General features: G+C 44.2%; 1 protein-coding gene and 1 pseudogene across 1 annotated transcript in view; both read left to right on the top strand.

Annotated features, from left to right (window-relative positions):
- Positions 1 to 12,759, top strand: part of EIF3H (eukaryotic translation initiation factor 3 subunit H) — a 69,635-nt gene extending 56,876 nt beyond the window's left edge. Inside the window, exons 5-8 of the mRNA XM_035125028.3 lie at positions 3,762 to 3,911; positions 6,526 to 6,646; positions 8,650 to 8,782; positions 12,474 to 12,759. Of these exons, the coding sequence (XP_034980919.1) occupies positions 3,762 to 3,911; positions 6,526 to 6,646; positions 8,650 to 8,782; positions 12,474 to 12,571 (502 nt within the window). The 3' untranslated portion in view covers positions 12,572 to 12,759. The remainder of the gene's footprint in view (positions 1 to 3,761; positions 3,912 to 6,525; positions 6,647 to 8,649; positions 8,783 to 12,473) is intronic.
- On the top strand, positions 5,141 to 5,200 carry LOC148684897 (U6 spliceosomal RNA; annotated as a pseudogene).
- Positions 12,760 to 23,095: the final 10,336 nt, after the last annotated feature.

The raw sequence follows: 23,095 nt of genomic DNA, 5'->3' as shown, positions 1-23,095 counted from the left end.
AAAGGCAAATGAAATTGAGCAGGGAAGAGAGGAAATGAAATGCTCAGGGTTCTGAATCTGAGTGCTGAGTTATGAAATCTTTGTGACAGCAGTGTCTTCTCTTGTAACTATTCCAACTTGTAAGATCGTGAACTGGTCTACATAGGTCGTTCTCCAGACAATTTGTCTTGAGTGTTCTCTCTGTATCTCCAGTTCTGGAAATACTGAGTACAGTATATGCTCCCATTATCTCATATACTGATACCTTCTTTATCCAGTCATTAGGATGAGATGCCAGTTTTCCATTTTGGACCAGAACGGTTCAATGACTACAAATAGCCCAAACCATGTATCTTTTAAATAGCAATAATTTACCAACGATTTCCAGATGTGGAGCCTCATTTGCCCTACTAAACACAAAGCATTTTAGTGGTGTGATTAGGACCTAATGACGAGTAAAGGTAAAGGGACCCCTGACCATTAGGTCCAGTCATGACCGACTCTGGGGTTGTGGCGCTCATCTCGCGTTATTGGCTGAGGGAACCGGCGTACAGCTTCCAGGTCATGTGGCCAGCATGACAAAGCCGCTTCTGGCGAACCAGAGCACGCCATTTACCTTCCCGCTGTAGTGGTACCTATTTATCTACTTGCACTTTGGCATGCTTTCAAACTGCTAGGTTGGCAGGAGCAGGGGCCAAGCAACGGGAGCTCACCCCGTCACGAGGATTCGAACCGCCAACCTTCTGATCGGCAAGCCCTAGGCTCTGTGGTTTAACCAACAGCGCCACCCACGTCCCTCTGAGGATTAGGACTAGGGAATCAGGCTCATTTTAGAGCCCCAGTTCAGTAAATCTGTTTGATTAGAAATGGGTTCTTCTATTGCATTTTCTGTATGTGCGGTTGGTGCCTGTGTGAGAGAGTGATTATTAGATACTTTTGGATTATTAATAAATCTGAATTTAATACTAGCCCAGTGCCAGTAATGAATGCGGAGCTTTTTCTGAATGGCTCGAACCCCAAAGAATCGCCCCACCTCGTAGTCCTTCAGCCATCTCTGCAGAAAGCCAAGGGTGGTGTGTTTTTGATGGTTGCCTTTTGTCATTCAAGTAGAAGAAGGGGCCTATAACATGGGTGTTGGGGGTCTATAACATGGGTGCAGAATCAGTGACCTCCAGATGTTGGGTTCCATCTCCCATCTGGAGGATCTTGAACCTCAAGACGAAGCGGGAGAAGGTTTAAGTTGAGACAGTGCCAGATCTCAACCACTTGAAAGCAAGAGCCACTGTGGTGCAGCGGTGTTGGATCAGGACCAGACGTCAAATCCTCACTCAGCTATGAGGCTCACTGGGTGACCTTAGGCTAGTCACTCTCTCACACCCTGGCCTATTACGCAGTGTTGTTGTGAGGTAAAAATGGAGAGGGGGAGAACAGTGGGCATGGCCTCCTTGGGGGAAAGGTGGGATATAAATGCAATAAATAAATAAAAATAATATAATATAAATGTAAAAATATATTAGACAGAAAGGGTAAAAGATTGCCTTGTTCTCAGGAGAGAGATTTTATTCTATGTCAGCATCCAAACTGCTGTCCTCCATGCTGCATGTCAACTCATTCTGAGAACTTGAAACAGATTTACTCACTTTAAAGAAAAACGTTGAAAAATAAACTATTAGAATATATTTGTAAATATGCTTTCCAAAACATTTTCTCGTTGAGAGACGGTGTTTTAATGGGCATTACAGAACATATTCTTCTTATGATATTGCTTTCTATTATGTGTTAGATTAAGAAGAAAGCTGCATTTTCTTCGTTGTTTTTAAGTTGTTCAAAACATCCAAAGGGATCTCTTTTTTTCTCTAAAAGGAAACCCAATTACTATTCTGCCACATCTCCCCCCCCCCCAAATCTTCAAATACACACTGATGGTTTTTGCAGTCTCTAAAAGGATGGAACCAACACTTCCTTCTCCAATTTGTGAAACAAATATTTACACAGCACTCTGCCCACCTCCAAACCCAACAGATTGTCCTTTTCTTTCCTAGTCTCAGGAACTGTTTGAGTTTTAAAAAAAAAATAGAAAAATTGGGAAGATAATATAAGCAAAATGGCAAAGAATGGGGAAAATAATCATTTTACTCTTTACCTTAAAATTTTGCAAAAGAAATCACCACTGTCCCTGAAAACATTTTCAGATATTGGCTAATCTTATTTTAGTTCATTCCGTTTGTGAGCCACTTCCTGTGAAGCATCCCGAGCAATTTAACAATAAGAACGTATGTAAAACCCATTCTTATATGAAAACAAAAATACAGGTACAGGCTAGGATAAAAATATCCACTTTGAAGGTCTTATGTAAAAAGAAAGGTGTTCAATGGGCTGCAAAAAGACAGCAGAGATTTGTAATTGGGTAGACTTCCGAGTAGATTCCACCACCCATAGGTGCCAACTCCCTGGGGCCTTGGATACACGAGCACACACAAAATTCCCCCTGAAGGGGCTGGGCATCCACAAATTTGAGTGCCAGAGCCATGCACTCTGCATGGCATCCACGGACCTGGGCACCCACGGTCACAGGGCCAAGCTGGCACTCCTTCCACCACCTGTTCCTTGGCCATAATACCTTGACCACAGTAGTCAAGATTGTCAGTGCATTGCACTCTAGGTGGGGGTCCCTTTGTGGTTGGTCCAGAAACTGCGGCTATTGCAGAAAGCTGCAGCTCAATTAATGACAGGGTTAGATCCTGGCAGCACCTCACACACTCTGAGATATGCACTGGAAGTTAATTTGCTTCCAGACCAAGTTCATAAATTGCCATGTAAAGCCAGATTTGGATCGGTTTACCTGAAGGATTGCTTTGCCCCGTGTGTGTCCTGCTCGATCACTTTGATCTTTTACAAGTGCCACATAATGTTCGTTCACTAACTACAAGCTGTTGGTCTTTTGGTGAGGCTTTAGAACTCTTCACCTATTGATATTAGACAGGCACCCTTGCTATATAATTTTTTAGGCACCTGCTAGAAACTTTTTCCAATCTAGCACCTTTATCCAGATTTTATTATAGTGTCTTGACTTTAAGCGTATAAAACTTCAACATCAGGTTGTTGTGCAACTTAACAAATACAATAAGTGAAAATGAACAAAAGCGAGAGCAGACCTGTCCAGATAAAATCTGAATTCAAATTGGAGTTCTAAATAGCCTGGAGAAAGTAGTGTTTTCTTCTTGAACCATAAAAGGCAACAAACTTGAAAATCAGGCAAACCTCTCTGGGAAAGTGTTCCAAAGCTGCGGTGCCACCACTGAGAAGGTCCTGTTGCAGAGGATTTGGGGGCATGTGCTCTTTAGTTTGTACAGAATACTGACCAGGCCTGCTATGGCCCTAGAACACTCTCAATACACTCAGGCAACTGCATACAGTTGGAAACGATCAGTATTGGGACAGAGCCATTTATTCCACCATTACTGATTTCCTCATTAAGGGACCTCTAGTGAGCTTAAAAGGTACTCTTGCTTTGAAAGCTACTGCTGTACTGTACAGTATTTAGACTCCAAGCCAATTTGCTTCTCTCTGTTTCCCGCAAGTATTTCACAAGCTCCCAGAAAATTTTTAAAAAGGGTTTTCCACACTCTTTCCCAAGTTTGCTATAAAAGTTTGACAGTTTGCTGAATTGGAAGGGTAAAAAGAAAAAAGCTGGGACTCTCCCTAATCACCTGCGGAGTATTTTTCCTCGGTCCAGGTGCACACGCATGCCAAGTTTGTTACAGGGACCTCTCTCTCTGCAGGTTGAAAAAAGCAAGCATCGCCTTTGAAAACATGTTTGAAGAGGTGCCAATCATTATCAAGAATTCCTACCTCATCAATGTTCTTCTTTGGGAGCTGGAAAAGAAGTCAGGAGTGGCAGATAGACACGAGCTGCTCAGTCTCGCAAGCAAGTAAGTGCTCCTTTGAAAGGAAAATGCAGTGTGCCATTTCCAACCCTCTTTGCTCTTTTTGTTGAACAGCATCTTGTATACTTCAGCATCAATGTGCCTCGTCACTTAACCAGGAGGTGTGGGAAGGAGAGGTTGGGGAAAAGTGGGGAAGGAAAGCCTAAGCCGTTAACTTTTTTGTGTGCAGTCGTACCTTGGAAGTCGAACGGAATCCGTTCTGGAAGTCCATTTGACTTCCAAAACATTTGGAAGCTGCGCCAGACGCTCTGGTTCCAAAGAACATTTGCAAACCAGAACAATCGCTTCCAGGTTTGTGGCGTTTGAGAACCAAAGCGTTTGAGTGCCAAGGCGTTCGGCTCCTAAGGTACAACTGTATATTTATTGTTTTGGAAGAAAAGTACAAAACAAAGACTGTACAGTTGTAATTTGAGGAAGCAAATGAGAAACCAAAATCCCCATCCCAACACACAGACACACCCTGACCAGCTTACATACTTAATATTATTTAATAGTTTGTTAGGCATCACACTTCATAATTCCTGGTGCAGAATAGCCTTGTTTGTAGTTTTGTGGCACAGGGATCATAGCAAAACCACCCACCCCTGTCCCTAAGCACTCTCTCCCCCCTCCTAGAATTCTCCCATGTATCTCTTTCCTTCTCAACATATCTCTCCCTTCAGGCTGATATTAATTATTTCAGTGTCTCTATCCCACCCACTCCAGTAACACAGGCTGACCAAAATGCTTTTATTTATCCCTGGCATCTGTGGGGAGCTGCTCCTTAGTTTTCTATGCCCCGCTAGTTGAGTTAGTGGTATGCATTACTGTATATTGATGCATAGCCAGGGTTGAGTTGTGCAACCCCTTCCTTCCTTCAGAGGAGGAGAAGAAAGTTTCCCTTTATGCTAGAAAAAGCTTCCTAATTCAGGAGGACCTTTCAATGAGCCCCCTTGGTTTTTTGTGTTTTTATTAGGAATGGGATTCAGGAATCTTTTACAGTGAGGCCATTACAAAACTGGGTGGCGTGCACAAGGCTTAGCTTGACATACATGCGCACCCAGTAATGCTTAAGTACGGTAATAAGATGTCCTCTTCCTCTTGCCCCCCCCCCAAATCTACTCTGGAGCAGAATGGGGGGTGGGCATGGCAGGTGCAAGAGGAAGGAAAAGTTGTTCTATTCTACTTGTGGACAGGTGCTTGTTGTCATTGCGCCTCTGCCTTAGTTGAGTCAGGTTAAAATTGGAACGATATATACTAAAATTGGAACAATACAGAGAAGATTAGCATGGCCCTGCCCACAAGCCTACCTTCTTTTCTTTTTTAAAAAGACAGTTTGGGATGGGGAAGAGGTACAATAAGAAAAGAACACAAAATGTGGGATACTGCTGCAGTACATATTCTTGAGTCCTGGGAATGTTTTGCTGTTTGTTTGAGGCCCTCTCTTAGGGAGATGAACTGTTACTAGAAAATCAATTGTTGGCTTAAGCAAGCAATGTCACAGATTCTCAGGTGGTTGAGCAGGAAATTGGTTTTTAAAGGGAAATATCCTGTGAATAGGAGACAATGTGGAGCAGCCTTAGCTTCTTTCTCGAGGCATACCTGGTTCTGTTTTGAATCCCAGTTAATTTAGTTTAATTTTAGCTTTGCACCCTCCTTTTACTAAGTGGCTAGAGCCCCCTTATTGGATCACAGTATTCATGAAATATGATTTAATTAAATCCCTTACAGTCAAAGAATAAAAAGCCTGAAATAAATAAACCCGTGTGCAGTGGGAGGGGGAAGAGAATAGTTAGAAAACCAAGCATTTAAAATACGGTACAGCAGCAACAAAAAACCATACTTTCTCAGCATGGGACAGTTGATCTTATAAGGCTGCTGTGAAGTTGTCTTATACCAAACCAGAGCATTAGCCCTCCTAGCTCAATATTGTCTACACTGACTGGTAGCAGCTCTCCAAGATTTCTGATGGGATCTCTCTGTCCTACCTGAAGATGCCAGGGATTGAATCTGTGACCTCCTGCATACAAAGCAGGAGCTTTATCATTTAGCTGTGGCCTTGAAGTAACAACTGACCACTTAGGGCAGTGTTGGCCAAACTTCGGTCTCCAGCTGTTTTTGGACTACAAGTCCCATCATCCCTAGCTAACAGGACCAGTGGTCAGGGATGATGGGAATTGTAGTCCCAAAACAGCTGGAGACCCAAGTTTGGCCAACACTGACTTAGGGTTTCTGATGACCTCTGGGCCTGACAGAGGTGGCGTACGGTGTTATGCGTCAAGCCCAGTTGATCGTACTCAACTATTTCTTATTCAGAGCATGAGCTAAATCAGGTATAGGCAACCTTGGTTCTCCAGATGTTTTGGAACTACAACTCCCATGATCCCTAGCTAACAGGGCCAGTGGTCAGGAATCATGGGAGTTGTAGTTTGAAAACATCTGGAGAACTAAGGTTGCCCATGCCTGAGCTAAATTAACAGAGCTGTTCTCCTAAATGATCTTTAAGTGGGCTGTGAATTCACAGAGAAGCATCAATTAATATTCCTGCAGAAGCAAAATATTGTGTCCAGTCATCACTGCTGCAAACCTTCACCATGCCATCTTTCTTTGTGCATTTCAGTAATCACCTTGGAAAGAGCCTGCAGCTGTTGATGGACAGAGTGGATGAGATGAGCCAGGATATTGTCAAATACAACACCTATCTAAGGAACACCAGCAAGCAGCAGCAGCAGAAACACCAGGTTGGTTTGGGGGGGTGGGGCTGAATCACATCTGTTTGGGGTGAAACGACACAATATGTGGCTTCTGTAATAGATGCAAATTGAAGGATCTTTGTATTGCATCTCTTAAATACACAAGCCTGTTCGGAAATCTAATCTCTGTATCCTAGACACTCATTACATGCAGAGCATGGGCTGAGCTATGGCTCCTTCCAGCTCATTCGCTTGCCAATATAAATCTGCAGGGGCAAATTTATGAGAAGGTTTTGGAGATGGAAAAACTGATTTGAAGGAGGGGTGGTGGTAGAAATCCAGGACTGTTACCCCACCAGTTCTTGCTTAACTTATAATTGCTGTAAATGTGGCTCATTGCACCATGTTCAAGCCTGTTCATTTATTGAGATATACCGTAGAACAGTTCTGTGCAAGAGCAAGCAATTTTGGTACATAATGCACCTACTCAGTGCAAAGTATAAAAAATAAATGTATCTGATATCCATCTTCTTTTTCCTCCTCTCCTCTCCCCTATTTTTTCTGCTTTCGTGCTGAGATACAGATCTTTAAGCTCTTATTTGCTAACATTTTCTAAATCTGGGTGTATTTTGGTTCTGCTATCAAGCAATAAAATGTCACACACATTTCTTTGCTCAACAGTCAGAAGCTTTAAGAAACCCAGCTCTAAAATATAAATAAATAAAAATGCCATTTGAGTAGCAAAAACCAGCAAATTATGAATGCTTCACAAATCATTTAGAGGTTTTTGTACCTTTTGCTCTCTTAGGTAACACCATTGTTCCTTTAAAGATTAGAGACGACTGAGAATAAATGTTTTGCTAACTGCCTTGTCTCCCTTGCTGCCAGTTGCTCCATTTTTGCATCTAAATAAGCAGGTTAAGGTGTATTGAAAATGCTGCTCTGGAAGTGCTACTAGATTCATGCTTTACATAACTAAAGCCAGCACAGTTGTTCAGTCCCTCTCAAACATACGGCAAATTGTGCCACTTTCCCCTCCTTCCTCCAACCTTATTGAGTTGTTACATGCGCTCTGAGATGCAAAGGATTTTGCAGAGTTTTATGTGTGACTTCTTGGCTCTATTCCCACCCAATATCCACCCCCTCCGCTGCTAATCGTAATGTTCCGCCTCTTGATCCCATGGTAAAAGTTACCGACTTGCAAAATTGGCAGTAGAAAACCCAGTTTTTTAAAAAAAATTGATGGACTTAAGATTTTCGCATAAATGTCTACTTCTTGGACCCATTCTGAGTTCTGCTTTTGAACTTCTCAGAATCCAGAGAGTTGGGCACAAGTTTGGGTGGCTTCTGAGTCTCAGTACAGTAGTACCTTGGTTTACGAATTTAATCTTTTCCAGAAGTCCATTCTTAAACCAAAGCATTCTTAAACCAAGGAGTACTTTCCCATAGCAGCGGGGGACTCAATTTACAAATGGAACACACTCAACAGGAAGCAGAACATGTTCTGCTTCCAAGGCAAAGTTCACAAACCAAAGCACCTACTTCTGGGTTTGCAGCGTTCTTAATCCAAGTTGTTCATAAACCAAGGTACCACTGTAGTATTTTTTTGTAGCATACACAGTGAAGCCTGTTCTGCTTCAGAAGCTTCAGGGGCCAGGCCAAATGGTGATTAGCCCCCCAGTCCAGCAGCATCTCCAGTGGTGCAAATTTAGGCAATGGCCTCCCATCCCACAAACCCAATCCAATTTCTTTTATAGACCACATTGCTGATTTAGGTGGGGTAGATGGATCACCCAGTGAGAGGGGTGTGTGAAACTGCCATGTTCCTTAGCCTGGGGGGGAACAAGATGGGAACCACTTCATTTTAAAGCTCAACAACAATTAACAGCATTTTTGTGCCAGCAAAATGGAACGTTTTGAAGCCAGCTTAAGCTGCGTGAAGTAAGCTCAGTATATGGAAAGGCAGCTCCCCTGCATTCTTCAGAGAAATCCTAGGGGTTCCCTTTGGATGAGAGAGTCTTACCACCATGTTTCCTCTTTTCCTTTTCCAGTACCAGCAGAGACGTCAGCAAGAGAACTTGCAGCGTCAAAGTAGGGGAGAGCCACCCCTTCCGGAGGAGGACATGAACAAATTGTTCAAGCCGCCACAGCCACCTCCCAGGATGGACTCGCTGTTGATTGCAGGTAACACTTACAGCCTTCTTCTTTCTTTGTGACTCTTCAATGGCCCTGTGTACTACGCTTCTTTGAGTAATGTTTTCATGAGAATCAGCAAAATGCTGCAAAGTAGGTGAAGCATTGGGCAATGAGTCCTGGTTTTATATCCAAATGGGAACCATAATAGCCAGTGTGTGTCTGTCTGTCTGTGTGTTTGTGTCTAGTGTGTGTCTGTGTGCCTTTCCTTTTCATTATATCCCCGCCTTTCTTCCATGGAGCTCCAGGCATCATGCTCCCCATCTAGCAAGGGGGCTTTATCCTGTGCCTTCATACCATGTCCTGGAACTACACAACTGAGCTTTAATGTCAGGCTGGTGATCCCAGCGAGATTTTCAGATGTAGTTCTCCCCCATGCCGACCTTCTTTCCAGAAGGATGCAAAGTTGTTTTAATAGTACAGTAGTTCCTTGGGCTGCCCTTCCTCGTTTAGCTGAGCCTGTAGTGTTTGGGATTAAAAGCATCTTCACATTGTTCCCTGTTCATCCAAGGTGGCCGAAGTGAGATGAAACAGGTAAGTGCATGGTTTTTCTCTCTTCGATATTTTGCCTTTGGAAAAAAGAGGCACGTAAATCCCAGCTCAAGGCAGATGGGTAGACTGCACACTGTGAAATGGAGGGGGTGAACAGGCAAGGCGAGAGAACCATTTTTCGTACTGCAGAAACATGGACCTTTTTCTGTTAATTGCATCAGCAGTTTGAAAGCTACCCACCAAGCACCCAGATTTTTTATCCACATTGGTAGTTCAGTCAGTAGAGCACGAGACTCTTAAATCTCAGGGGTTGTTTGTGAGTTTGAGCCCCCCCCCCCATTGGGCAAATGTTTTCTGCATTGCAGGGGGTTGGACTTTCACATTTCCTTCCAACTCTACATTTCTATGATACTATGTTTTCAGTTCTATCCCCTATCCCAGGTTGGTTCAAGGGCAAGGGCTAATGACGGCACATTGATAACAAAATTTGGAGTGAAATTTGATGTTCACCAAAAAAATGCTGCAGCTCCCCCTTTTCACAAATAGCACACAGGGAACAATTTTATAGTGGAACCATGTAGTGCAAAAAGCACACCCCAGCTCTTACTTTTAAAAAATTACACTTGTTTATGTCTGTTTTCTGGTAGGTTATACCTCGACCATCTTCTAGAGTTAAGGCAAGGAGCAGCCAATTGACACTCCAGCAGCCTTCGGCCAAAATGCTTTTCTTTTTAGCAGAGTCAGGAAAAGAGATGAAAACGTTCACTATTTTACTGCACGCGGAATTAAGTTGGGGATCAAAGCTGAGACTCGGGTGGTTTTGTCTCTGAGGCGTTTAGAAACTTTTTAAAGTAGAGCATTAAATTGGAAGTGTGTTAGTCTGCTAAGCAGTTCTAATTTTGATAATCCGGCTTTCTCTTTCTCTCTTGTGCTCTTCCTGACTAGCTAGAGAAATGAACTGCAGAGGCAGAGTGTGTACAAAATAATAATAAAATGGGGTGGTGGAGACACTTTTTTTTTATTTGTACAGCACTTCAGACAAAGCCTTCACAGCCTGCTGGCTCGAGAAATTACTAATAATGTGAGGGAGCTAACAAAAACATGACCCACAAAATGTCAGGTGGATGAGGCAAGCATAGTTTCCAGGCCCACAGTCGAAGAGAGACAGTCTGAATTATTCTCTTCATAGCCTTCCCAGAAATCCCTGTAGCGTATCAAATACTGTGGGATCCTGCATAGTCCTGGGAGCATGTTACATACAGTATTGCTGCCTCGATAGGATTTCTAACAAACACAACCTTGCATTTTTAACAGCAAACCTCCAATTCATGTTGAGCAATTAACAAAACAAATGTGAGCCACATAGGCCAGCAGAAAGCATCACATGTCACACAACCACCCACACCAGGGGCCCTTTTTCAGCCCAAGGGAGAGGTTACCTCATGGCTAGCCTTCCACAAGTTGCTTGGCAGTGGTGGGTGGGTCCACACACACTCATTCAAGGCACACAATTATACACACATAACTCTCACATGCATGCATTGCCACACACAGCACACACACTCATAGCAGCGGTTTGACTTATAGCTAGAAGAAGGGGATGCTCTTCAAAGAGATTAAGGGGCACAGGAGGGGAAAAGCTACAGCCTTTTCTCCCCAAACTGCAATCTCCACAAAGGTTTCCTTCTATCCCATGCATGCAGAAGCTGGGTTTGGAAAGAGATTCCTATGGGAGTCCTCAAGCCAAAGGCTCAACACGGAAGTTCTGCAGGCCACATCCAGCCCTCAGGCCACCCCAGACCCACGACCGTAACTAGTCCTTTTAAAAAGAGAAAAATAAGTTGCAGAATGCACACATTTCTTGGTGCGAAAATGGGATTCCATCAACTTTATGCCGATGTAAATGCGCACGGGCTTGTGTTTTAAGTGTCATTTTTACATTTGAATTATCCCCTCCAGAGCAGGGAAAGTGATGCACGGGTCTTACTGATACTTGCAGCAGACCTGTGAGTTAGGGGCTTATTTTACAGGTGGGAAACCTGAGGTTTATCAAGCAAGTCTGTGGCTAGCCAATTTGGCCTCAAGAAATCTACACTAAATCCAGTAGACTTGCTATGTAGTTGTCACTTCTCTTGCCTCTCTCCTCCTTTGGTCTAGCCCAGGCATCCCCAAACTGCGGCCCTCCAGATGTTTTGGCCTACAACTCCCATGATCCCTAGCTAACAGGACCAGTGGTCAGGGATGATGGGAATTGTAGTCCAAATATCTGGAGGGCCGAAGTTTGGGGATGCCTGGTCTAGCCAGTACTTGTCAAGTAGAGGCATCCTCTATATCCTCTCCTTTTCCTCACCCTCCCATCCATCCCTGTTGGTAGAGCAGAAGTAGGGTAGGTTTTTCCTTTCCAAATTTGGTCCTGCCTGTGTTCCCTCTAACCAAAGAATCTCAACCGGAAGGAAGGAAGGAAGGAAGGAAGGAAGGAAGGAAGGAAGGAAGGAAGGAAGGAAGGAAGGAAGGAAGGAAGGAAGGAAGGACAGTGCAATGATTTAGACTTGTGCAACAGATCTTGCCCCTCACCGCCCCATGCCCCGCTAAATCTTTTCTAAGGTTCCCTCAACCCTTTGGGGGAGAGCACAGGGTGCACACGGGAGGAGAGGGGGTGAGATTTTTCCATTGTGCAAGTGTCAATCCTTGAGTTGGATACCACCCCATTTTCTCCCCCCCCCCCCCCCCGGCTAGACGTGGGGTGGGGTGGGGTGAGGAGGGCAAAGCTAGCTCCTAGGTAATTCCGGTATTGCAAAATCTGCAGATTTTGCAGAGAATCCAGATTGCAACCTCTTTTTATTTCACCCTCCCAAACTCAGTGGTGCTCCTGTCTATATGCTGGCATTCTGTTTCTTGGTGTGTTGCAAAATGTTTGTGGAGATGGGGAGGCCGAATGTTTGGAAGAGGATGGATAAAATTTTGGGGCTGTCCCAGCCTCTTAACTTCTGTCTCCCATCCCACTCTTTGTCTGCAAACGTGTTTCTCGAGTTCTGTTTCTTGGTCATGCTATAAAGTGTGAGAGAATGTTTGTGGGATGGGATGGAATATTAGGACATTCTCTAGGGCCATGAATTCACAGATTTTAAAATGTTTCTTTCTTTCACTCTTTCTTTCTCTTCCCCACCTCCCACTTTCTGTTCATTTGCAGGTCAAATTAATACTTATAGCCAGAACATCAAGGAGTTCACTGCACAGAACCTGGGCAAACTCTTCATGGCTCAGGCACTTCAAGAGCACAACAACTAGGGAGGAAGATGAAGTGTTTAACAGTCTCTTGCCCAAGGAGGAGATGCTCTGAATCTCAGCTCGTTTTTGCTTAAGACATTTTCCATTTCTCGTTGCAAAATGAACCGTGAACTAGACTCCCTCGTGTGTTTTGAATGGAGTTATCCCTCTTCTGAAATAAATAAATAAACGACCAATTTTAAACTTTTTAGCATGTGCTCTTACTGACTGTTGGGCGGCTATCTCCAGGATTCTTACATGCCATGTACTATAACTCGCACGTGAGTGTTTGATCTAACAGATCACTTAAACTTGCCGTTGCAGTAGGGAAAAAAATCCTTCCTCTGCACAATGACAAAAGGTGACTGGGCAGAAGAAATACCCTTTCTCAACAGAGTTAGCCAAGGCTACTTTGAACTGGATTTCCCATTTTGCATTTTTTTTAAAAAAAAGTTAAGAAAACTGCTAGAAAACGACTGAAACCCAAAGTTCAGGGGCCAGATTGGATGTGATTCTGGGAGCGATCTGTGAACTGGATCTCCTGTGAGGTTTTTTGTTTTAGTTTTGTGTTTTTAATAGCCAGTGCATTTTCTTTCCTGGGGGTATGCAGGGGTATGCATATCCCTAAACATTTTGTGAATCTTTGTACTTTTGTCCATTTACTGTATTTATTTTCCCCGATTTGAACTACAACATGGTGATTTTCTTGAGTCAAAATGAGAGTACCCCTAAACATTTTTTTAAAGAAAAAAAAAACACTGCCTGCAGCCACGAGTGAGGCTCCAGTTCAGATTAGGACCACACAGCATTGAAGGAGGGGAGTTTTCTCTTTGCCCCTGTGAAATAAAATATACAGATATCAGTTTGTTATATGAAAGTTTTCTTCCGTGGGAGAAATAGCAGTCAGGAAAATGGTGCTGGAACAAAATGCTAATGACACAGCTCCAATCTAAATTTGTCGTCTTGCCCTGCGGCACTGCCCAGCTACATTTACTGTTTGCAAAAAAATCATGGAATAGCAGATCATATGGTCCAAAATGTGGGACTCACAACAGGCGCTTCTGGTAGATACAGTGACTCACACTGTCGGTTGTTTCGTAGCTGTTGCCATGACCATGTTTTTAAAATGTGAATAGACTAAATGTCATAAGTGGCTTTTAACACTGGAGAATTCTCACTTAAGCAAACACCTTGAAGCCTGTGTATTCAAAAGGAGGGGGGGGGAGAGAATTGGGGAGAAGCAGAATTACTTGTTGTATTTCAGTGTTAATTCATTATCGGGTTATTTTGGATGGGGATATAATTATTTTGCATTGGGGAAATTAAGGGTGCTTTTGCTCTCAGCCAAAAATGTCAAAAGGGGATTAATTAAAATTAACTCTGAAAGGGGACAAGCACACGGAATAAAGGGAAGCAGGGAGTGGTTTGAGAGAGATAAAGCTGTGAGAATGTTAAATCCAGTTGTCAGAATGGAAACTTTCTCTCTCTAAACCCCCCCCCCCCCGCCCTCAGCAACTCCCAAGCATTTAACTTTATAGAGATTTTTCACATTATGTAAATGTATATGCAAATTGTTTGCAAACCTCGGGCGCTTGGCAAAGTGTCAAAGCGGGCCGTGGTATTTCAGAGTTCAGAGTGCTCTTGCATGGACTGTTTCTACAGTCTTGCTTATCTAAACTGTTCAATCTGATTAAATATCCTGTTACGCTGCGCAGTGCCCCGCTCTTGAGTGCCGCCATTCTACAGAAATCACGTCCAGGAACCTTGAGCTAAATTCTTATATATATTTGGCAAGGAATTAAAGCTTTTTTATAATAGAAAACCAAGGCTTCGTAGACAAGAGGGGATAGTCTTCAGGGTTTCTGAAAATAGTATAGGAGGCCACATCGACATTTGAACCAAACAGCTCTTGCACACCAAAGGCCGTGCGCTGCTCCAGGAGGCTACAGTTATATAAGAAGCACCTTCCACTTCCTGATCTATAAGGTTGGGTCTGTAGACTCAGTCCATGGGAGATTGCGAAGGCCGGATTGTGTGTGTGTGTGTGTGTGTCTGTGTCTTGCACCTGTTTGCTTCTGCAGCTGCGCTAAATCAGGAGTTATTTGGTCTGTATGCAGCTATGCAACTGTTGGGTGGCAGCAGAGTTTTCCAAGATGCTGCTTTCATTTGTTCAAAGCCAGTATTCTTTTGCTAATGACTTTGCTTCTGGGAGATCATTGTATCCAAAGTACACAATGCCTGCCTAAGTGTTCTCCAGCATTGCAAGACCACTGGATGGCCTGGCCCAGTTGGTTCGGTGTGATAGGCCCAGACACACCAACCCAGGAGAGTCTTCCAAAAAACAACCCCCAACCCCCGTAAAGTCCTAGTTTGCTTTTCAGCCCGAGAGAACTTAAATTAATTCTTGTCAGCTTTATTGATGCACTGAAGATGAAATCCCATCCATCGACTCCTGGAAATACTGGGTACTTTGGTATAATGTTCACAGGGTATTACTTATATTAATGGGGGAAACATTCATTTGAAAGCCTAATGCATCATGTGAATGGATTTGCAAACTAAGGGACCTGGGAAAAGGAGCTCACTTGAAGGGAAACGAGTCAAAGTCTAAATTCTTTTGGCAAGAATTTGCTTTCAAGGTCGTGAAACGGGAACGGTGGGCCTTTTCCACTTTGTTTTTAATAGACAAGTGTATGTTTAATCCTTGTTTGTTTTACTTGACACACTGATGTGTCTTTAATACTGCTGTAAAGAAGAAATTTGATCATTTTTTCCACATTTAAAGCCCTCTTGTAACTACTTAGGCCAGCACCGAAGAATTTACTTCATTGTTAATAATCTTAAACCAAAACATGTTAACACCCAGCTCTTTCCCCTTACCTTGAGTGCTAGTAACGCAGGCAGTTAGCGAAGAAAACCCCACCCTCGTCTCAGAACCATAACTCCTAATGGAAAGTACAGGAGTGGAATGCAATTAAATGATGGAGCTGTCTTCCATCTTTGATTGTATTTCACTATTTCCTGCACATTCTTAAGTTGTCCCTACAGCAACTGTTTGGATAGCTGGATGTAAACGCAGACTCCTAGGAACCCTGCAGATCCCATTTTTCCTGCTCATTCATGATGCTGTCAGGGTCCTCATATATGATCCCACCTTTTTGGGGTGGTCATACTGCTTCTCTTCCAATCAGTGCGCATCCTGTAAGTTGAAGTCCTGCTGAAGTCCTGTAACTTTTCAGACTACAAATGTTCTGGATTTTGGTCCTGATTTGGTTGCAATAAAGCCTCTCCAGACATCAACGATTTGGCGGTGGTGGTAGTAGTAGTAGTTGTAATAATAATAATAATAATAATAATAATAATAATAATAATAATAATTTATTTCTTGTATCTCACCCATCTCACTGGGTTGCCCCAGCCACTCTAGGTGGTTTCCATCTGGTACGCAGACTGAGACCCTACCTGCCTGCAGACTGTCTAGAAAGAGTGGTGCATGCTCTAGTTATCTCCCGCTTGGACTACTGCAATGCGCTCTATGTGGGGCTACCTTTGAAGGTGACTCGGAAACTACAACTAATCCAGAATGCGGCAGCTAGACTGGTGACTGGGAGCGGCCGCCAAGACCACATAACACCGGTCTTGAAAGATCTACATTGGCTCCCATTACATTTCCGAGCACAATTCAAAGTGTTGGTGCTGACCGTTAAAGCCCTAAATGGCCTCAGCCCAGTATACCTGAGGGAGCGTCTCCACCCCCATCGTTCTACCCGGACACTGAGGTCCAGCGCCGAGGGCCTTCTGGTGTTTCCCTCGTTGCGAGAAGCCAAGTTGCAGGGAACTAGGCAGAGGGCCTTCTTGGTGGTGGCGCCTGCCCTGTGGAACGCCCTCCCAACAGATGTCAAAGAGGAAAACAACTACCAGACTTTTAGAAGACATCTGAAGGCAGCCCTGTTCAGGGAGGCTTTTAATGTTTAATAGATTATTGTGTTTTATTTTTCTGTTGGAAGCCGCCCAGAGTGGCTGGGGAAACCCAGCCAGATGGGCGGGGTATAAAATAATAAATATATTATTATTATTATTATTATTATTATTATTATTATTATTATTATATAAAGTAACACAACAGAGCACCAGGCATCAAAAGTTTCCTGATACAGGGCTGCCTTCAAATGTCTATGGAAGGTCATACAGTTGGTTGGGCACCACTACCGAGAAGGCCCTCTGCCTGGTTCCCTGGTAAGTTCAGTTCGTGCTGTGAGGGAATCGCCAGAAGGCCCTTGGAGCTGGACCTCAGTGGGGCTGAACGATGGGGGTGGAGATGCTCCTTCAGGTATACTGAGGCCTTTAGGGCTTTAAAGGTCGGCACCAACACTTTGAATTGTGCTCAATGTGGGAGCCAATGTAGTTCTTTCAGGACTGGTGTTATACAGTCCTGGTGGCCACTCCCAGTCACCAGTCTAGCTGCCGCACTTTTTAACAATTTCTCTTCCTGGGCTAATTTTTTTTAGCCAAGGTTACTACTGCTTTTCCATCTGCAGAGAGACCCCTTTCCTTCTTAACTCTGGATGAGGAAAGAAAGTTTTCCCTCAAGGCATGTGCAGTCAACAACAAAATGCTGAATACTGCTGGATTTTCAAAAGCTAATAGCACTACAGAAAAGTAGAGGAGGCGGGTGGCTGACTTGCCAGCCATTTCAAATGGGAAATTAGAAACTGGTGGTGCCCAGCTATCCCTCAGGAATGCGCCTACACATTTCTGGCTGACCTGATAGCAGCTTGTTTCATTAGCTGGTGCAAGCATTGTGAAGCCAGGCTAGAGTCACGAGGGGGTCGGTCACCCTAGGAAGAATGGTGAAAAATATTTATTAGCAAGGAACCTTGAAGAATTCTCTCAAAGGAGACGCGTAAAAGTCACGAATTGCCAGATCATGGAGGCTGAAGGCCCATTACACATGAAATAAGCAACTCTGCCTTTAATGAGGTTGTAACCTTGGATTTATTAGACTCATTTCACACAGAGGACTTTAGGTGCACAAGTCCCATTAGCACTAATAGGACGTGCACAATTAAAGCCCCACACGCAGGGAGAGAGATGAGAATTTATCCCTCAGGACTTGGAAGTAGCTGAACCTCAAAAGGCTCAAATGTCCAGCTCAGCTGAATGCCCCCAGCAATTGCCGGACGGAAAGATCTTATGGGAATCGTTTGCTTTCCTCTTGGTCCTAACGTGTATGGTGCAGATCCTGTGGCACAACCTTGTTCGATCTCATGCTCCAAGTTGTTTTGGATGCCCCCCCCTCAAATTTCCTGTATTGGCTGGGGTCTGATGAAAGTTGTAGCCCCAAACACCTGGAACTTTGCAAAACAACTTTGCAAAGGCTGAGCTAGCGTTTCCCAGGAGAGCTGACACCACTGTTCCTTCCAAGGAGGAATCATGGTTTGAACCTCCACTTCACCAGGGGGCGCTAACCTGTGGCCCTCCAGATGTTGTTGGACTCCCAGCTCCCCTTAGCAAGGTCAGTGTTCTGCTCTGTGATCGGACTAGCGATCGCCTAACAACTCTTAGCACCCTTAATGAACTACAGCTCCCAGAATTCTCTGGGTGCGCGCGCTCCTTGACTGTTTAAAGTGGTATCACAGCTTTAAATGTATAGCTCCAATGTGGTCAAAGTCACTTGCTGGAGAGCCTTCTATGTTACATGAGAAAGCTGGACTAACTAGTGTGTTTCATGCCAGAAGTGGCTAGGAAGGTGGAGCAGAGCTGCTACAGCAGCTTCCCAGGAAGTGGGTCACTGTTGCTTACTAAGAAGGGGAGACATGAGGCAATGGGGAAGGCAGATTGGCTCTGCTAATCCATTTGCACCCCTCTCTATAAGCAACAGCGCCCCACCTGGCAGGAGGCTAGTGTAGCAGATGCACTCTTACCTGGCAAGACCCTTCTATTACCTACTTAAAATGCCATAACTTTCAGAGTTAAAACTTTCCTACCTTTCCTACCTTCATCCTTGCACAGCAGCTACCCTGTCGCAGCCGCAAGGGGACAGGCAGTGATAAAACATTAATATAACTTTAGATATTACATTATGGTCTCTGAAGAATAGTAACTCTTCAGATAGAGAGATGACCAAGGAGAAAAACGAGGTCTCCGCTGTACAAAAATCCACTGTTTCAGCAATATTAGAAATATAATTCTTATGAAACAGGAAGCCATGGGTGCTTAAAATGTTTAAATATATATGTATGTATTTAGAAATTCTAATTTCACAGTTGAAGGAGAATTTTCATCTTATGTTCTCCACCTTTTGCATTTGTTTTAAAACAAGTATGGGGAACCTATCGTCTTCCCAAAGCTGTTGGGACTCCATCTCCCACCATCCCTGACTATGGGCTGTGCTGGTTGAGGCTGATGGGAGCTGGAGTCCAAGAGCACCTGGAGGCCTCTGATACCCCATTCCTGTTTTAAAATAAAAAAGAGGGAAGCAGTGGAATACCTCACCATGATCAACTCCCCCCCCCCCCCGGAGTTCGCTCTTACACGACTACGATTTCCAGAGGTCTCTGGGCTAAAGGGGTGCCTGGTAAACTGGTGTGAAGCCTGCAGTGCAGATATAGCATTTGAACTGCAGTGAATCCTGCAATCTAGGAATTAATGGGATGAATACAGACAAAGCTTCGGCCTCCACAACAGAGTGGGATTTCCCCTTTCTTAGCACAGTTTAGGGTGGCCCAGGGTATCTAACTAATGCATCTCATCAGGGCAAGATTTATGTGTACACAGATGAACTTTCCTCCCCCAGCCCCAAGTGTCTCCTAGATCTGCTCTAGGGGTTCCTCAGGAATGGATTTTGTGAGATTGCAAGGTGTGCACATGGAGGGGAGGGAGGAGGTTCCACTGCAGAAGCATAAATCGCTGCAACGACAGGATATGTTAGTGCCTATGTGATGTAGTGCCTAGAGCAGGAGTGTCCAAGCTTTTTTCAAAGAGGGCCAGATTTGATGAAGTGAACATGCCTGAGGGCCGACCAAAGTGGTCGAGCTTTCTTTAGGATTGAAGTTGTTGAGCTTTTTTTTTTTTAGTATTTTACCCCAGGAATTAAACTGCTACAGGGGCCAAATTAGGCCCCCAAAACGAACTTTGGACATGCCTGGCCTAGAGTGTTGGACTGAAACCTGAGAGGCCAGGATTCTAGTTTCCCCCTCACCTATCAATCCAGCCACTGTCTCTCAACCTATCCTACCTCACAGGGTTGTTGTGAGATTAAAACAGAAAGGACCATGTATACCACCTTGAGTTCCTTGGAGGAAAGGTGGGATATAAATGTAATAAATATTAAATACGGTAAATAAAATTAGATACTGCTCTGTAGGTCATATTTTACAGAGCTACAATATTGTCTTTGGTGGGCTGTCAGAGGACAGTGAAGAGCCACAACCATATTTCTGAGGTTCATGGTCAGCACGAGGACTAGTAACTTAGCCATTTTATAAAAGAAACCTCAGATCCGAAAGCAATGCCATATTCTTTCTGCGCAGAGCTGCCAATATTGAAGAACACTAAATGCCACATTTCATTTCCATTGCCCAGAAGCAGAGAATGTGAGCATCTGTGTGTCACTTCAAAAGCCATTGATCTGTAGACTAAATGATCTCTATTGCTTAGTACACATTGGCTGGTGAGCAAATGCTACATGCTGGGAGGAATTAGGAAGTGCGAGTTTTCATAACTCCTATAATTTGTAAAGACCAAAGTGGGGGGGGGGACCCTGGTGGAATTAATCTATTTCTTATGCTCATTCCAGCTGTGTTTAATTTACCCTTGGCTATTCCTCTCCTCTGATCAAGGAATGCTGTGCCTTACATTAATTCCCCCCCCACCCCATAATACTCACACTGAGCTTAGGTTTTTTTTATAAAAAATAATTGTTTAAATATGCAATGTTCCAGAGCTGGAGTAACTACGACAGCATGACAGCTATATTCTCCCATCCTCTTTGTTGTCTTAGGGGCCCAGTTGGTACATATTATAACCTCTCTAGGGAAGAAATGGATCTTATTTTGTTTCATTCAGGGAAGGGGCATAGCTCAGTGGTAGAACATCTGCTTTGCATGCAGAAGGTTCCAGGTTCAATCACTGGCATCTCTAGGTAGGGCTGGAAGAGACTCCCAGCCTAAAACCCTGGAGAGCCATTGTGTCAACAATGCAGAGCTTGATGAGCCAGTGAATTGACTCAGTGGAAGGCAGCTTCCTATGATCTGATTGTGTGCAAAAGACAGGCTGGGTGGCGCAATGCGGCAGGGTGCCGGGCCCCCAGGGGGCACCGCGATGCAGCGCCCGCCCGCCAGCCGCGCTGGGAAACGGGCGCTGGAGGGATCTTCGCACCACGGCGCCAGATATGCTTAAGACGGCCCTGGCAAAAGAGGACTGGTGGGCACTTGATGTGTCGAGAATCAGCTGATGACACATGCTTGGTGGCTTTTGATGACCAGGAGATATATCATTTTATTCATATGCCGCATTTCCATTGTCTAAACCACGCTCAAGGTGGCTTGCAGCATGAAACACTCCTGGTGGTAAGAGTGATTTGGCGATGGCTTTGGAAGGGATACTTAGGTGCTCAAATGCTCCATCAAAGAAGAGAGGCAGGATATTAAAAATATGTTAAGGATCCAGGGGGTTGAAGGGGCTCGGCATACAGCCTACTTCCTCCCTCCTCCAAACCCATAACAATACTTTAGAAAAAACCCACACCATCTCAATAGCAAAAGTGATAAAAGTTGCAGAAGCTTCAGTTTAAAGAAAGAACACCCTTAGGTGTGAGAGTGAGGAGGAGCCTTGAAATTTTAACCATTAATGTCTGGAGAGCAGGCTGAGTGGCACATAGCTCACCTGGTCACAGTCTTCTCCACCCAGGTGAGCCTATCTCATGCAGAATAAGGTCATCACTGGTCACTATCTATGATGGCTATGTTCTGCCTCCACTGTCAGAGGGAGTGTGACTCTGAATGCCAGCTGTTGGGATTCACAGGTGTGTGTGTGTGTCCCATCGGCATCTGGTTGGCCACCTTGAGAACATGATGGGCTGATCTTAGGGTCTTACATTTCCGCAATTATGACTAAATTTACATCTAAAGCAGCATGTGCACATTTCATGCAAATCTGCCCCTCTTCTGATCTCCTTCTGGTGCACGGAAATTATTAGTTGCTTGCAGTGCTATTTTTTCTAGAAAAAGAGATGCTGGAGCTCACCACGAACTTCCCCTCTTCTCTTTTAGAATGGCAATGGTGCCCACCTAAGAGGTACTGCAGCTGAGCTCCAGCGAGCTCCAGCTGAAAGAAAGACCTGGTTGCTTGGTTGTCCACAAACTTATTTATTTATTAGTCATTTGTGCCCTTCAAAGGAGTGGGGGGGGGGGAAATCTCTTTTGTCATGTCAGCTTGTCTCTGGAGTACACTCTTCGTTGAGAGAGATGTGTGATTCTTTATTGCCTTTCTTTTATGTGCCTGGACCCTTGAAGTGTCCAATGCAATTGTGTGCTGCCATTGTTCTGTTATTTTATTACGATGCTGTTCCTTGTTTTGCCACAATGTTTATGATCTGTTGCTGTCATTGTGGGCTTTACCAAGAGCATGGCTTGAAGAGCACCATTTAAACATCCTAAGTAAAGGAATAAAAGACACGGCGCTTTGTGAGAGCGAATGGACCGGCTTTTGCGGAGCCTTTGCCTTGTTCACCTGGAAGTGATTTCTTCCTTGCAGTTGGTGACCAGCCAAGAAGGTCCTACTGTACTTACAAAACCACACTAGCACCCAGTGTGAAGTGTTGGAAGCCTTCAGCAGAGGCAGCCTTTCATTATCAGATTTTAAGTTGCTTTGTGCAATATCCTTCTGCTTGCTTTAAAAAAACAACAACAGCCCTGTCCCAACATTTCCACTTCCAAATTGGTGCTTTCTCTTTGAATTGACAAACAAGAAGAAACCATGGCTGCGTTGCCTCCCAGATGCCCATCAACACCACGGTGCTCGTGGTACGCCAAGCACAGGATTCCAGTCTCCCTTGGCCACAGGTATGTTTCACCACCGTCTGGGCGGCTGCTTCTATTTATTCCACGGCGTTCTAAAAATTGTGCCTTCCAGGTTGGAAGCCAAAACCACTGCCAGAGTCCTTTCTTTATTAAAAGTAACAACTCGGAGGTATTGAAAAATCACAAGCCTTTTGGAAACATACTGAATCCTTTATGGGAGGGGAAATAATCGAATAGACAAGCTGTTGTTAATTTAGGGCCTTAATTTTCAGACACACTTCTTGAGTCAAGAGTACTTCCTGCTCTAGAATTCCTGCAGGGATACAGGTGGTCCCCGTTCGCCATCTCTGTCTACTGTACATTTAAAAAAACCCGTTTCTGACTACACTTAAAACAGTTCTGAAATCTCAAGTTTATGTCTAGACTATTTTAATCAGCTAAATGTCATAATAAGCCATACGCGACTCTTGATGGCTTACATATACCAGCCCTGCTCGTAAAGCGTAAGAGGTGTTTTTAAAAA

This window comes from Zootoca vivipara, chromosome 8, assembly GCF_965207765.1.
Source record: "Zootoca vivipara chromosome 8, rZooViv2.hap1.1, whole genome shotgun sequence".
Lineage (NCBI taxonomy): Eukaryota > Metazoa > Chordata > Lepidosauria > Squamata > Lacertidae > Zootoca > Zootoca vivipara.
Note: the sequence above shows the minus strand (reverse complement) of the source record. Positions and strands in the feature narration are given on the sequence as shown.